At 33.3% G+C, this 16,168-nt stretch overlaps 2 protein-coding genes across 3 annotated transcripts; one reads left to right on the top strand and one right to left on the bottom strand.

Moving 5' to 3' along the window:
* Positions 1 to 3,694: 3,694 nt before the first annotated feature.
* On the top strand, positions 3,695 to 8,931 carry LOC131626654 (U-box domain-containing protein 70-like). The gene is made up of 8 exons (XM_058897491.1): positions 3,695 to 3,988; positions 4,573 to 4,666; positions 4,759 to 4,809; positions 4,986 to 5,159; positions 7,293 to 7,472; positions 7,702 to 7,821; positions 8,029 to 8,162; positions 8,455 to 8,931. The coding sequence occupies exons 1-8, from the start codon at positions 3,843 to 3,845 to the stop codon at positions 8,528 to 8,530; spliced, it is 975 nt and encodes a 324-aa protein (XP_058753474.1). The 5' UTR covers positions 3,695 to 3,842; the 3' UTR covers positions 8,531 to 8,931.
* Positions 8,932 to 9,021: 90 nt separating this feature from the next.
* LOC131626653 (protein IQ-DOMAIN 19-like) lies at positions 9,022 to 12,355 on the bottom strand. 2 transcript variants are annotated; one of them, XM_058897490.1, is made up of 5 exons: positions 12,011 to 12,355; positions 11,293 to 11,672; positions 10,618 to 10,851; positions 9,574 to 10,260; positions 9,022 to 9,477 (listed from the first exon to the last, which is right to left on the bottom strand). In XM_058897490.1, the coding sequence occupies exons 2-5, from the start codon at positions 11,668 to 11,670 to the stop codon at positions 9,460 to 9,462; spliced, it is 1,317 nt and encodes a 438-aa protein (XP_058753473.1). In that variant the 5' UTR covers positions 11,671 to 11,672; positions 12,011 to 12,355; the 3' UTR covers positions 9,022 to 9,459. The 2 variants fall into 2 exon arrangements, with proteins under 2 accessions (XP_058753473.1, XP_058753472.1); XM_058897489.1 differs by lacking the exon at positions 12,011 to 12,355 and having other exon boundaries at positions 11,293 to 11,812.
* Positions 12,356 to 16,168: the final 3,813 nt, after the last annotated feature.

Below are 16,168 nucleotides of genomic sequence, written 5' to 3'. Positions count from 1 at the left end.
GATCGTGTTTGCTTAATTCATGATAATTTATCCCGTTTGCTTAATTCGGACATTAGGATCGCACATCTCGCAAACCTCACCGCGCTTGTCATTGAGTTTGCATCCAAATAAGAATGGAATCCTCTTAGGATAGTGAAGTTATAATAATCGATGATTGGTAGGAACTGAATCGGTAGATTGGCTTATTTTATAATCACTTTTTCATAACAGCTTATTTCAATAATCGCTTTTTGTTAATCAGAAACCAAACCAACCCCCCAATTTGATTCCAGTTAATAATAACTAAGAATCCTTGAGAGACGATATTCGAGTCACTTGTCGCTATCTACAGTTTTATTCAAAACAACTCGTTTTTTATCCGCGCGCGACAGCGGATCACTGGATTCTAGCGATCGCCTTGTCGTTTTGACTGATTTTTTGAGTTAATAAATTCTCTATTTGATTCAAAAAAAAAAAATTTTAATTAAATCTTTACGATTATATAGATAATAAATAAAATTAAGAGACACATGATTGCAATTGCACTAGTTATTTGTTAGATCTTATTACAAAAACAAAAGGTCATGATATATTTTTATATTTTAGGACTTTATTTTTTTGTTATATATTAACTAAAACACTTCATTTTTAACATTGAATTGTTCCAAAAAAATTATTTTTTCTTACAAAATAATACATTTTCCTCTATAAATAAAGAAATTATACATGACAAAGATTGTTAAAATTTCAATAATTTTTTTTGTTATAATAATAAAGAAAAGAAAAAATAACTACAATTTTAAAGCATCAATATGTATCTTAGTCCCTAAGGAGAGACGTTGAAATATGAGAGATCAAATTTTTAAATTAGAATAGAACCTCCAAATAGTTTGAGACAACCCTACTTGTATCCGATGCATGGAGAGGTTTATAATAGAGGTGTTCGTGGACCGGTTTGGTTTGGTTTCATGAGAATCCAATACCCAAATCGATCAAAAATATATGAATTGGTTTGGATTTATCCGTTTTTGCGATGAAACCTAGACCGAACCAAACGAGAAAACAACAGGTTAGTGTGGGTTGGATGGAGTGGATATATTAAAAACAAATGTGCTAAAATATTTTTAAAAAATAGCTTATTTATATCAACTAATTTTACATAATAATATAAAACTCAGTTTTTTCGTTCTCCATATAAGTTGTGAATGTCAAAGATGATGTTTTATTTATTTAATTCTTGAAGTTGAATATCTTATACTATTTTTTATGATAATAATGATATATATTATATGAATTAATATGGTTGGTTCTGGTAGACGGTTAATTAATATTTGTGTTTCGTTGAGACTCCCCAATCTATCCGTCTTATTTAGAGAGGTCTTTATAATTGAACACCTCAATTGACTAAAATAAAAGATAAATATTTATCTTTTATAATAAAAAATAAATTTCACGAGTTTTTTAACTCAGAGATGCGATGTTGGCTGCCTAAATTGCAAGTGTAATAGTTGTGTTCAAAACCAAACCGGTCCAATATAAAATCGCAAAACCGAAAACGCAAAAAACCGCATTTAGTTCGGATGTGTTTGAGTCATTTTTTAACAAACCGCGCGGTTCGATTCGGTTTGCGATTTGTATTTTACAAACTGAACCAAATTGAACCAAACTGCATTATGTTACCATCCCCAAACTTCAATTAACTTATATTGAACCCAAACTCAAATCTATTATGCATTAGCATTATGATTACGAATGATTTTCTCTTCCTCACACTTAAGGTTTCAGTTTAAGTCTTCTCAAATCTCTCCTAGCGGCAGGACCGGCCCGAACTTTTCGGAGGCCCTGTTCTAATTTTTAAAATATAATTTTCTATATAAATAATACTATATTTTTTCTTTTTACAATATTAAAAATATGAATGATATATATATATATATATATATATATATATATATATATATATATATATATATATATATATTAAAATAATATTATCTTTTATAAAAATAATAAATTAAACCAGATATAAAATTACATTATATTTTATCATAATAATTGAGTTGATATATGAAATATCTTAAAATATCATTTGTTAAAATATTTTTACTCAAAAAATAGACTAAGACTTTGTTTCATATAGATTTAAAAAAAAATCGATTTTATGATAATTTTTAAAATATTAAAAGTTATTGTTAATTATTTTTTATATTTAAAAGAATAATTTTGACTTACTTAAATATTTATTATTCTAAAATAATTTTTTTTATAAGTTTTTCTATAAATAGTATTAAATCTAAATGATATTTTAAAATCTAAAAAAGCATATAACAGAATAATAAAATATTTATAATAATCTTAATCTAATATGTAGATTAATTTGTAATTTTACAATGGCATTTAAGCCTTTACAAGGCTACGTTATAGACTTATTAATTTATATTTTCAAAATGTCATTGAACTTTTATAAGACTAAGTTGTAGATTTAAAATATTAAAATTGTCAAAAGATTTTGCTATAAGAATCGAACGGAGAGCAGACCTCTTTATTCCGTCTCCGTAACTACTCGCACGCCCACTGGACCACTCATCAAAATTGTATTGTCATGGAATGTAGTATTTAATATATAAATAACTTAGCCAATATGTAATTTTAAGGCCTAAATTATTTGAGGCCTTGTGCGGTGGCACTTGTTGCACACCCACAGGGCCGTCCCTGCCTAGCGGTATTGACATTCTTTTGATCTTCTTTTTCAAATACATACCACATATTCTTTTCTAGTCTTTCATCTCTTTAAGTTATTCCTTTTTTCATCTTATTAATTTTATTCTACTGTTCTCTCTTCCAAATACGTTTTTAATGTTCCTCTTCTTATCTAAGCGCATCTTTTTTGCTATATCTTTTTCATCTTCTTTAATATTTCATCTCTTATTTTTTTTCTATTTCATTATAGTGTTTTTGATATTACTTTATGTTACTATTTTATGTTTTGTTATTCCACTTTTATCTAATATTATTTTTGTATACTAAATCGAAAATTGTTATTCAAATATGATGAATTTTGTTGTTATTTAATAACGCATAAATGACTAAATACAAAGTTATGTTGTCACCAATATGTGTATGTATGTCCCAATAAATTTTTGTAAAAAAAACCGAATCAACTGAACCAATTCAAATCGCATTGATTTGGTTTGGCTCGGTTTTATTTCTTAAAGTCAACCGAACCACACACTTTTTCCTCTTGCGTTTGATTTTTTACGTCAAAACCACCCAAACCGCACCGGAAACACCCCTAAATCAAATTAATGCATAATTATATCAGAAGTCCGGTAAGTTATTTAATTATAATAGGTTGGTTCTTTAAGTTTTTTATGTAACAATTTGGTCCTTTTAAATTTTTTTTGTTGAATTAAGATCTAACGTTATATTTTTTTGAATGATACTTTATATTTAGGATGATAGTATATGCATTTTGTTTACAACTACATGTATTTTGGGTGATTGGTTAATTAAAGATTGGAAAAAATAAGAAGAAGAAAAAAAGGTAAATGTGCCACATTTGTTAACTTTAAGAATAACGTAAAAAACCAACTTATTATTACAATAAAATAACTTAACTAATATAATTATGCATATAATAAATTATATTATATAAAAAAAAATCAAATAACAAAAATAAATTAGCGCAAGAAAAAACGTTACTGGTTAATGGGTAATTAGCCTAAGCAAAAAGTATTCAAGAACTGAAAGGGAAGGTTTAAGAAAGACCCAAAAATTGGGTAAACCCTACAAAAAAAATCTTTGCAACAGATCGAATCAAAAACTTTATTTACTAGCTAAAACACCAGAAACAAACATCATCGATGGCAGAAACAAAAGAAGCATCAAGTTCGGAGATGTCTCTGAAAGATCAAGGAAACGAGTTTTTCAAGTCCGGCAAGTATCTCAAAGCTGCTGCACTCTACACTCAAGCCATCAAAAAAGACCCTTCAAATCCCACTCTTTATAGGTACCCTTTTCTTCTTTCTTGCAAATTTACCACCTTTTCTCTTTTGGGTATTGTTTTCCGCTTGATTCAGTTGTTGGGTTTCGGTTTTTGCTGCTACTTTGTTTCCGCATTGTGGTTTTCTCGATCTGTGTTTTTTATTAAATAGCTTAATATAAGCACTTTTATGATAAGTATTTAGTTAAGTTGTTTATCCAAGCAGGGATTTTGATCATTGTTTTACATAATAAGTAAAAGAGGATTCCCTCTATCAGTTCTGAAGCCTTGCAGATTAGTAGACTTCGCGGCCTATTTTTAATTAGCTTTTAGCTTACGAGCGCTTCTCGATTTTGTTTTATCGTTATAAATATTCATAGAGAAGTTAAATGTAGTAGTTTCTGAAGTTAAAGATGTAGAAGCCGTTGTTTCGAAACTATACTTCATGATTCTACATGCCGTTGAAGTTAATTGTTCAATGCAAAATTTTTTTTTTTTGGGCAAAATGAGTGGATTTGGATTTATGTATTTAAAGTGTGGTACATGTCACGCCAAGCCAAATCATAAATATCTTATGCTGATCCATTTTCTGTGCATACGTTGTCCGACAGTAACCGTGCTGCAGCATTGCTGCAATTGGATAAGCTTAACAAAGCTCTCGATGATGCTGACATGACAATTAAATTAAAACCCCAATGGGAAAAGGTAAGTTTTTTTTTTTTTTAACTTTTCTTAATGTTAGTGTTTGAACCTTTAAAAATACACTTCTAAGTGATTCTACTTGAATACACTTCCAGGGACATTTCCGGAGGGGATGCATATTGGAGGCCTTGAAACGATATGATGATGTAGGCATTTTATAATAAAATTCACATTTTTCTTTTTTAAAAACTTTTGATCAAGGTTGTCAAACAGTGGCTATAGGCCATAGCATAGCGGATTTTGAACAAATCACTATTGTTCCGAGATAGGCTAAATTTTGGGTTTTTGATCCTGATACGTCTGCTTGTATAAATATTTGTAGGCATTAGCTTCCTTTCAGATCGCTTCGCAGTATAACCCACAAAGTCAAGAAGTATCAAAAAAGATAAAGAAGATAAACCAACTAGCGAAAGATAGCAAGCGAGCTCAAGAAGTGGAGAATATGAGATCAAATGTTGACATGGCCAAACATTTAGATACATTGAAACATGAATTGGTTAGTAGAATTTTTCTGGATAATGCTAAGAACACACACATTCCAACATACTCTCTTCTATTGGTTGGAATTCATAAGGGACACCAAATTATGTGGGTCACATATAATTTTGGTGGGGCCCTTATAAATTTTAACTAATAGAAGAGGGTGTGTTAGATGTATGTGTTGCTAGCACTCCTTTTGTTCCGGTTATATTCCTAATAGTGCTCAACTAGTATGTGCTCTAGAAGATTATTTATTTATTTTTGTTAATTGTTATTTATTATTAAAATATATTATGTCGAAAGAGTATATGAGAAAGGGTAGAAGATAATTCAGGGAGAGAGACAAAAGGAGGGTGAAATACAAATAGAAGTCTAGGCACAAGTTTTATTCAAATGAAGTCTAAAGTATGAAATTCATACATAGCTGCTATCTTGTTTGATATTGAACAAATCTAGATTACTTAAAGCTCCAAATAACCCAAATTATACAAAGATTACCTTAATGACACTGAGACCAGTGATAAAAATTAATACCTATACAACAACAACAACCAAACCTTACCCCACTAGGTGGCTATGAAACACAGACACGGATACCGGACACGATACCGACACGTCGACACGGGTAATAATTTGATAAAATGAATAAATTGAATGTAATCACGTGTGTCGTGTCGGTGTCGGACACTGACGCAAACACATCTCTGTCTAGATGTGTCGGTGCTACAGAGCTAGTGGGAGTTGGCTTTATGGATCAATTGACTTGACACTATAATCTCTATCATATAATCACATCTCTATCCAAATCATTGTCTTCTAGGTCTTTCTTTATATTTTCTCCTTTAGTTTTTCTTGGTCTTCTACACATGGCAACTGAGCTACTCTCCATATGTTATATTTTCTTTATTGCATGTTCGAAAGTACATCCTAAACTTAGGTAAAAAGAAAGAGGCTTAAAGTTGATTCTTGATGCACTCCTATATTTATTGGGAAATCCTTTGTGGCTCTGTCTTGCATTCTCATGCTATTTGTGGTACCCTTGTACATATCCTCGACAACCCAAATATATGCAATCCAAGCCCCAAGGGCTTTCCACAAATTTTCTCTAGGTACCCTATCATGTGCCTTCCCCAAATCAGTGGGGGATCTTTTTAAGTCTTTTTAGTCCCTCTGGTATTGCTCCATCACTCGTCGCAGCAAGGAAATTGCTTCCTTGGTCAACCTTCACTGGACAAAACCAAACTGATTACCCATAATTTTGGTTTCTTTTATCAGTCTCTGCTCAATCACCTTTTTACAAAGTAAAATTCCAACCAATTAAGTGTTGCAACAGAGGAAAACTCTCATTAAAAGCTTCAGGGTGGCCAATTAGTGGTGGCAAAAGAAACATCAAGAGTAGCAATTCTCTGATTTTAATTTCCCCGGTGAGTAAGAAAATCAACTGGAGTTTGAGATTATTGTTAGAAACATAGGAAAAATAGAGGAATCGGGGGTTGTTTTAAACACCCTTAGAAAAGTATGTGGAATACATTGGAATTTATTTTACTCACTTAACAAAGCAGCGGCCATGACATCACAACATGACAGTTGTCAGAGGACATGCAAATTGACATGGAAGGACAATTTACTACCCGCGCCTCTTTAATTAAATTTAAAACCCTTCTCTGCTCTTATTACGTATTTTGTATTTGGTCTTTTCTTTGCCTCCCCAAAATTCGAATCCAGCACCTCACTCAAGGAAAGGGCTTGCTACTAACTCAGCCTGGCTCACCGCTTAAAGTAAGGTTCTGGGTTCGAATCACGGGGGCAAAGAAAATAACAAATACAAAAGCTGTAATAAGAGTTGAGAAAGGGGTGTACCATTAAGAAACAGACAGTATATCAACACATTAACAGTGCATTCATTCATCCAAATTCAACATTGAAGATCAAATTCTCAAAAACAGGAAAAAGTCATAAAAAACAGAATGTCAAAACTATATCTCATTCCTTAGTTTTCTGAGTTCTGTTTTATCCGCTTCCTTTAACTTTGGGTCTGTCGTGACTTTTGTTGTAATTTAAGGTGATTAAAGATTCACTTATCTGTATGCTGATGTAATATCATTTTAAAATTGTTCAAAGTGAGGATTGAAATGATCTCCCTTTGCAGTCTGAAAAGTATGGATCTGAAGAAAGCTGGAAAGACAAGTTATCGTTCCTTGTTGAGACCATGGAAACTGCTGTAAAATCATGGCATGAAACTTCTTCAGTGGATGCTAGAGTTTACTTTCTTCCTGACAAAGAAAAGACACAGACCGATAAGTATCCCCCAATTGTGAACATTGATAAGGTATATATTTTCATATTAAACTTTCAAATTGTCTTCATTGTGGTTTACTAGGTTTTCATCACAGTTTCCTTTCTTTAAATTTTCTCTGTCTAATTTATAAACTGTAAGCTAAATATACATACACATTTGGGCTTGTCTATCTTGTTGTTAGCTTATAGTTATCAATAGAAGCTCAACCAAGTTCCCTTGTGGTTTTGATTTTTATTATCGCATCTTATTTCATTTCCAGGCCTTTGAAACACCAGAAACACACAGCAGCTGCTTTTCATTTCTTAGGCAGTATGCCGAGGAGTCTTTCTCCCAAGCAGCCTGCTTAGTGACTGCTAAAAACATCATTGCTTATCCGCAGGTAACTTTTGATTTCTTAATGCATTAAATAAGGGTAAATATTTTACAGAACACTATAGGTTGTTAAAATTTCATAGTTTATCGGAAAATTCAATTGGAGGTCATGCTTTTTCGATTAAAGTGTGTGGTTCAGATGGATTACTCTTCCTCTCGTTCAGTTAGAATTGCAAAGTCTTGATATCTCTTAAATGACATTATGTGTCTGCAGGTCTGGAAAGGCCAAGGGTCAAGGAAATGGAAACATGCACAGAATGATGGTTTCTTTGTTCAACTCGAGTCTCCTTCGCTGAGAAAGTTGTGGTTTATTCCCAGTTCAAATGAAAAGGGACAGACACTGTGCAGGTTTCTCTCTCATCCTTTTTTGCATGCACTTATTTTATGGTTGGTAATATTGCTAGGGTTAATCCCTACAATAGTGGTTTCTACAATCAGCTTTATTTTCAATTCCTACTCATAGGAACGAAAAATGTACTTATCAGTGTAACTTGATCAGTTTTGTTTTCTTTTTGTCTCCTTTGAATAATTTGTACGCAAATTTAGCTGTTATGAACTTATTTCTTGTGCTTAGCGCGCCCTGTACTCAACATTTGATTGCATGAACTTAGTTTGAGACTGTTTAATTTGCTATTTTCAGGGATCCAGAAGTTTTGGACATTGGTTCTCATGAAGTTGTTCCTCGCTTGTTCAAAGAAAAGACGACCCGTGCTTAATGTACTTTACTCATTTTTGGCGAATATTTATAAAAATGATAGCCTCACAGGAAATTTCAGTGCCTATGTTTTGTTGGCTCCTTGGAATGTAACATATTGCTGGCAAGATTTGCTTCATATTTTTGTTTTATTTATTTGTTTTCAAAATGATCAGCTTTCAATGAGTTGCATTTTTTTTGGCAATGATATTCATTGTTTGATTGCTCATAATCTATTCTGGTGTTGTGGAGAATGGAGAATGGACAATGGACAAGGTTTGTTTATCATTGCTGAGGCAAGTTTGAAAGCAGTAGATGTAGATTGTATTGTATCTGAATTCTGAGGACATGTTCAGGACATGTTCTGTTGTTTGGATCGATAAAAAATGAAATGGAGTGGAAGTTTTGTAGCACTTATTTTAATTTTTGTATTCTATAATTTGAGTGAAATAACAATTTTATTATATTCTATCAATGAATTTTTTTTACAACTCTGTTTTATTTCGCTCCGGCTGTTTTATAATATTCAAACAAACAAGTTTTTACAATAACAAATGTAAGAAAAATAAATAAAAATAGTCATTTCAACCGACAAAAGTTGATATTGCTAGGTTTGACGCCAACATCAAAGTTTAAACTTTGTGCGCGGGAGTTTTTAGCGATTATGTTCACTTCGTCTAGTGGTAAAAAAGGAATTTAAAGTGACACTGATTTAGTTCATAAACCCTTTATATGTTTTTCTCACATGGTAATTCACAATTCATAGAAGAAACTCATCAAAAACTGGAACTATAATTAAATCCCTTGCAAGAACTCTAGATTTGTGAGGACCAATTGCTTAAAGTGTAAAAGAAGGATTCTGCAGAAGAACTCTAGTTTTTCTTTTTGTTGCAGTTACTGCAAAATGGATCTGCCCTTTGTTTTACTGGAAAGTGCATTGTTATTTGTCAGTCACTTGGGTCCATGAGGCTGCAGGCGAAACAAGCAGCGACAAAACCTCGTCAGATATTGTATTATTATGAAACAAAAGAGTAAACATATAATCTGAGAAAGTTAAGTGCTCACATTATATGAAACAAGAGATCTGCAATAGTTAGAGTTTGTTAGTACTGTACTTGTAGAGCCACAGTCATTGTCATTGAGTGAAGCTGAGGTCCTATCAAGCTTTACTGACCATGGATATTGATAATTTTGTGCAGTGGCCCCAACATGTGAAGATGATCTCAACATCCTCACAGGTCTTGGAACATTTCTTCCTTCCACAGAAGCTCTTCGCCGACTCGGTTGCCTTTCATATGAGTCCGGTCTTTGCTTCGGTGCACTCTGCGATCTTACTTTAGCTCTTGATGATTCTGTGTTAGCCATGTAGTTTGGAAATAATGGATATTCATTGGCCATGGATTCTTCATAGGGTTGTCTAGTGAAAGAAAAAGGAAGCTTTGAATCATCTGCTCTTGAAACTGCTGAGTAGTAATAGGGACTGTTCTGTGCTGTAGTGAAGGAACCGTCCTCCAAATATCCACTGCATGCTTTTGGACTTGAGTCGGTTCGTGCGGATGGTGTAGGTGATACTTTGTAGTTTTCTTTCTTTGAGTATGAACCATTTGGTGAATAATATGCTGAAAGTCTGTGTTCAGAGAATCCATGGTGTTCATGATTTGTAGTGTTGTTTCTGCCTCTTGAGTTGCCTTTAGATTCACAAACATCCATCTCCACTGTCTTTATATTCTCTTCTAAGCCTCTTTCTATTTCCTAGATGAACAAAAGCCACATCCAACATTAATGAAAATAATAACAATCTTGTGTTCTATATATCTTACACTTTAGACATAAGATGTATCTGGTGTCTGTGTCTGATGAGTGTCACCATCGGTCTGACACAATACTGATACATTTGATTATAATATTTAGCTTAATAGTATTGCTTCACCTGATAATTAGAATTGAAGATTTCTCATTTTATTTCCCTACACTACAAAGCCTCAAAATTAGATTGTAAAGACCAAGTTCTATCATTCTTCAAACAACTAACCATCATTTCTCTGGACACCAAATCAGAAAAATTCAATCTATAATTTGAAAGATAGTTGGCAACAAAATTGAACTTACATTAAACATATGCATGAATAAGCTGCCCTCTGTGGCTTTTCTGTAGGTTGCATGCTTTTGATTAGCCTTTTCTTCTGATAACATTCTAGCCCTTTGAGCACAAGCTCTTGCTTGTGCTAAGACCAAAGCTTGCATGCATCTCAGTGTTTCAGTTGCTTGTTTTCTCACTAAGTGACCTCTTACTAGTGCTTGCAGCATCACTATTCCTCTAAGAGCACACAATGCCTTTCTTGCCTGTTATAAAAACAACGAAATTGTTAAGAGTACAATATGACCCGAAAATATGTTTATAAGCGGGACAATGCTACCGGACAAATCAGTTTTGTAGAGTTGAGATAAACCCAACTCAAAATTTAAGATAGTGTTATAATCTATCAAAGAACCGTTGGGCCGCAACTGGCGGGTCACCTGCTATTAGACCATTCAGGTCATGCTCCTGATGTCAAATCTTGAGCACGGGGCCTTGTGCTAATAGAGTCACACATTAGATGAGATACGACATGAAAATGTGTCTGAGTGGCGGTTAGTTCTCACCTTTCAAGTTGATTTTGTAGAATTGAGGCCAAACTCAAATTCTAATAGACACATATTTCACATATTCAAAAACATAGCAATATACTAGTTACATGAAGAATAGAATGAAACAGAAAACTAACTTCTCATGATGTTACATACCAAGTAGGATCTAAAGACAGATTGAATTTTAATAGCAGCAGCCACTTCAATACTCCTTGTAGTTCCTCCATTGAAACAAGAATTCAAGAAGATCACACCATCTGCAGCAGCAACATCCATGACATGCTTCCTCTGATAATTCTGAGAATCTGTGACAGTTTGTAATGTCACCGAAGAAGCGACACTAGATTCTGCAACATGAACTTCCTTAGAAGCTGACAATCTTCTGAAACTCCATCTTCTTTTCTCCTTCGGTGTTGCTGAGATTGGAGTAGTTGGATTTTCTGTTCCATTTCCACAATCTTCCTTCTCTTTTTCTTTGTCTTTGTCTTTCTTCCCTTTCAAAAGATTCCTAAACCATTTGCTTGTCTTCCCCATCACTGTCAAAACATGCATAGTATCAACATTCAACAAGTCACAAGAAACAAACAAATGAAGAGTAGATCTCTTTCATATCTGTATTTGATAAATTTCTTTCAATACTATGGTCCCCATTTTAAATATAGCCAAGTTTAATTAACATGTGTTGATACAGATGTTAGATACTTGAATCCTCAGTCATTCAATGTACATAAGTATTTAGCTCTGATACTATCTTAAGAATATATTTGAGTTTAACTCATCGCTACAAAACTAATTTGTAAAGTGTAGATTGTCTCATTTATAAACATGTGTTCAGATCATATATTATCATATGCAAGACTCTTAACCGACATACCTTAAATGATATATGTCAGATCAGATGTCGGATACTTTATATATGAGGGATGGTTAGAGATGTCCCCTGCTTCCTAGCGTGAACACGTGGAACTGTCAGATAATATCTCATGGTGGATTATTATCGGTGGCATGGATTGAGTGTGGGTCTTAAGGTATTTCGTGCGCTGTATCTTCAACACCTTATGACTTTGGACTGATGACTGGGCCTATTTATTATTGGGCCTCTGGCCGGGGCTCGAAAGAATAACTAACTTACTAATACTTTGAGAGGGAAGTTTGGGGGGCCATATATAATGTTGTTAGGTAAAGGACTTAAGGCTGTTTGTTTGAGTTAGAAGAAGCATAGAAAGAACTCTCCATGATAAGGGTATTACCACATTTGGGAAAATTACATATACATGTCCATTGTTGTAGTCAAGGGTGTTTTGGTGATTTCAATTTATTGTTAACGTAAGATGAGTTAGATCAGAGAACATGTGAGAAATGCTTCAACAAACAACTAGCAGAATCCTTCTAAAGTACTCATGTTTAGGTGTGATAGTTGGCCTCTTGTGGGACCCACTTTGGACATAGAAAAGGATAAGACATTTTGTGATTGGGACCAATATTATATAAAGTTCATATTCATAAACTTTCCCTTTTTTATAATAACAGTTTATAAAAATAATTTAAAAGCTAATAAATATTTAATTAAATAGAGACCCTAATAGGTCTATGGAGAAGTAACACAAGTTTGCTTTTAAACTTCCAACAACCAGAGCTGTGCGGATTAAAGAGCTTTTATGTTTGCTACAAATTTTCTGGGACATTGACACATTGTTGCTCACTCACATTGAAGGACTATACCAACTTTCTTATGTTATTTATTTCCTTTTTAAATTGCATAAAAGGTCTAAAACTTAATTTCTAAGTGCTCATGAAAGTGACTTTGTTTAATGGTATAGCTAATGTTTTATATTTGACCCACTTACACGTTTTAAAAAAAACACTTTTAATAAAAAAATAAATCTATATCTTACCCCACCCGTGTCTTTTATGTACAATGTGAGTTGCCTAAAATGTTTTTTTTATTTTTATAGATGTATCTTCGAAAACACTTTTTTTTTGTTTAACTTTGTTTTGTTTCGTAAATGCATCTATTGAAGACTTCCTGTGATGCATATACGGAAGCATTTTATATTATATTTGCCACAGAGAGTGGGTGCTGCGATGTTATTTCCTATACTTGTTAGGCACCCAATTGTTCATGGACAAGAGCTCGTCATACATAGACGTCGTTTATCTAAGGTACTTATCAAACACCACACGTTGCCATGAGTACAACTGGGGAGCGGTTACACTGACTGGCCTACAACTATCATAGACTCGGAGAGGGATGCCTTTGGAAGGCAAGGACTGTGGCTGGCAGCTGCACCCTCTTAGTGGTAACAATCTTATATCATTATACTTTTTCTCAAAGTTTATTATATTTTTGTGATAATATGTTTGATCCTCGTTCTTTTTTTTCTAGGATTGGATACTACAACATTTCCCCATGAACATTGGATGGGGAGAGGTGACGCGATACACTGAGGTCATGTTGCGTGCTAGTGCGTACATCCCCCTTAGAGGGAACCAAATGTAAGATCCTTACAGGTTCTCTCTTGACCGCATGACTGTAGAGAGCATCTGATACGACTGTTATGCTGCTCATCGTGAGTCCATAAGATGACATTGCCCTATATTCTAGATGGTTGGATATCAGTTCGACCATCACTGTTTGTTATCTTTTGGAGCGCGTCATGCGGCAGTATGGGTACTGTCAGATGATACCTCACAATCCTCTTGTCTCTGCTCCTATTTTGATGATTCGTCGGTAGATAGATGAGGTCTTTGCAGACTAGGAACATCACATGGTTCCTGTCGAGGCTCAGGCGACCACATCAAAGAGAGACTAGAGTTGCGTCGACAGGTACATCACTTGGTACTATAGGATGTCACACCCATACATGATCCCACTGCACCAGGATCACCACCCAGACCAGAGAGGAGATTTTGCAGACTCATCAATCTCAGATGAACCACATTGGCGATGTTCTTTCTCGGTGTCGTGAGATAGCTTACATGATACAAGCAGGCATTGCCGATGGTTTATTCTCTAAGGGGCCTGATGGCAGGCATATAGTGGAGGTATCATTAGGATGGGAGATGAGACATTTGTGTACCGTAGAAAACGTTTCAGAACATGTGGGGCACTTGAAGGTAGATGTAGAATAGCCAGCAGACGACATGGTGGACGCAGAGGCGGATGTGGGGCCAGAGGCAGAGGAGAGGCGCATGATGATGTCTGGCACACAGTAGTGGTGTCTGTGATTTTTTTGATATCTATATTTTGATTTCATTTCTGTAGATTACTTTGATAATGTATTCGACGATTTATGTATTCGACATTATGGTCGACAATTTATTCGATGTATTTTTTGTGTACTATTTATTATTGCCTTTAAATTACATTACTTTAATTTATTATAATTTGATTTTTCACAGATGTTATAAAAATTGAGTTTTGGAGTGAAATGCATATGATTTGAAAATATAGCAAAATGTTCTATAGGTACATCTACGGAATACTCTGTTTTTAACACGTTCCGTAGATGTAGTTACGGAAGAATTGTTGAACTGAAATAATTTGAATTTTTTCAACATTTACTATGGTTTTAACGCTTCCGTAAATGTACCTACAGAAAAAAACAATTTTTTTTTAAAAAAGTGCTTCCGGAGATGCATCTACGGAAACTGAGGGCATTATTGAAATTTTGCCAAGTGCCTAAGATATTCAAGGGGTGTATTGTATTGAAATATTCTTAAAAAAAAACTAATAGTTGATAATCCACTTTAAATAGAAAAAATTGCATTAAGAAATTCATAATTTTTTAATATAAAATTTAATATTTTCCTATTTATATATTTAAAAATATATTTATTATAAATTATAAAATATATAAATGAATTTTAGTTAAAGTAACAATGATAAAATTGAAAGAAAAAATATGGTAAAAGATATATGTTCAAAAACCACTTTAAATAGTAATTATTTTAAATTTTTTATAAATGAATTAAAAAAACTATAAACTACAAACTAAAAAACAGATATTAAATGAAATTTTATTATTGTGAGTCGAGAAATTCAAGTAACATGTTAAAAATTAAAAGATACTCCTTCAGTTTCTTTTTAAGTGTCATTTTAGCAAAAAATTCTTCAACCAAAATACTGGATTGCTAGAGTTACTTTTCTTATCACACCCTTATTTATTTTTCTCTTTCCAAATAAATTTATTCATATACTCTCTTTTTTCAATAACTAATTGAAAAATGTGAGGTGAAGTTATTGAAAAAATAAGGGTATAATTGACAAATTATAACATTAAATTGTAAAACGACACTTAAATAGAAACAAAAAAATTCTTCTAAAACGACACTTATTTTTTTTTTTATCTTATTAAACAGAGTCCTAATGTATTGTAGTGTGTATAAATTCTGTTCCTTGTAAGTATGCTTGTTGTAAGTGAGGGTCACCACATGAAAGATGTTAAATTGCTATATTTGTTAGCGGAGATGCGACGGCATTTACTCCGTCAAGAAACAAACACAAAGTAGAAGCAAGACAAAAATTAAACCACATTTATGCTAGTGGATGAGTTTTTCAACTTGTGGAAAGTGATGAAAGAAATTGAAAACTTTGAAACCTAGAATTCGTAGCTAGCTACTAGGGGATTCCATCTTCAGTGTTAATGTGACCTTAGATTCAGGTGCACTTGATGGGTCTAATCTAATGCCTCGAGGCATTCCCAGCGCAAATGAGACTAATTCATTAAGATAATTATCTACAATATAAGAAAGTTTTATGTTCTGCCAATTACAATTTTACCCTGCTGCTCATATAGTTAGCCACGTGGATGGTCTAAGCTTTCTTCTATTGCTTTTTTTTCATTTGGTTGAAAAGCTGATGGATTTTAAAAAATAAACAATATTATATCATTTAACTTTTTGATAAAATCACCTCAAATCTTTTACTGAACCACTTTTATGCTCCCACAACTTTTTCCACTTTTCATGCCCCAATCACTTCTCCTACACGTTCTCTCTCTTCCCCTTCTTCTTTCTTCTCTGTTCCTCT

Source organism: Vicia villosa, unplaced genomic scaffold, assembly GCF_029867415.1.
Source record: "Vicia villosa cultivar HV-30 ecotype Madison, WI unplaced genomic scaffold, Vvil1.0 ctg.000316F_1_1_1, whole genome shotgun sequence".
Lineage (NCBI taxonomy): Eukaryota > Viridiplantae > Streptophyta > Magnoliopsida > Fabales > Fabaceae > Vicia > Vicia villosa.
Note: the sequence above shows the minus strand (reverse complement) of the source record. Positions and strands in the feature narration are given on the sequence as shown.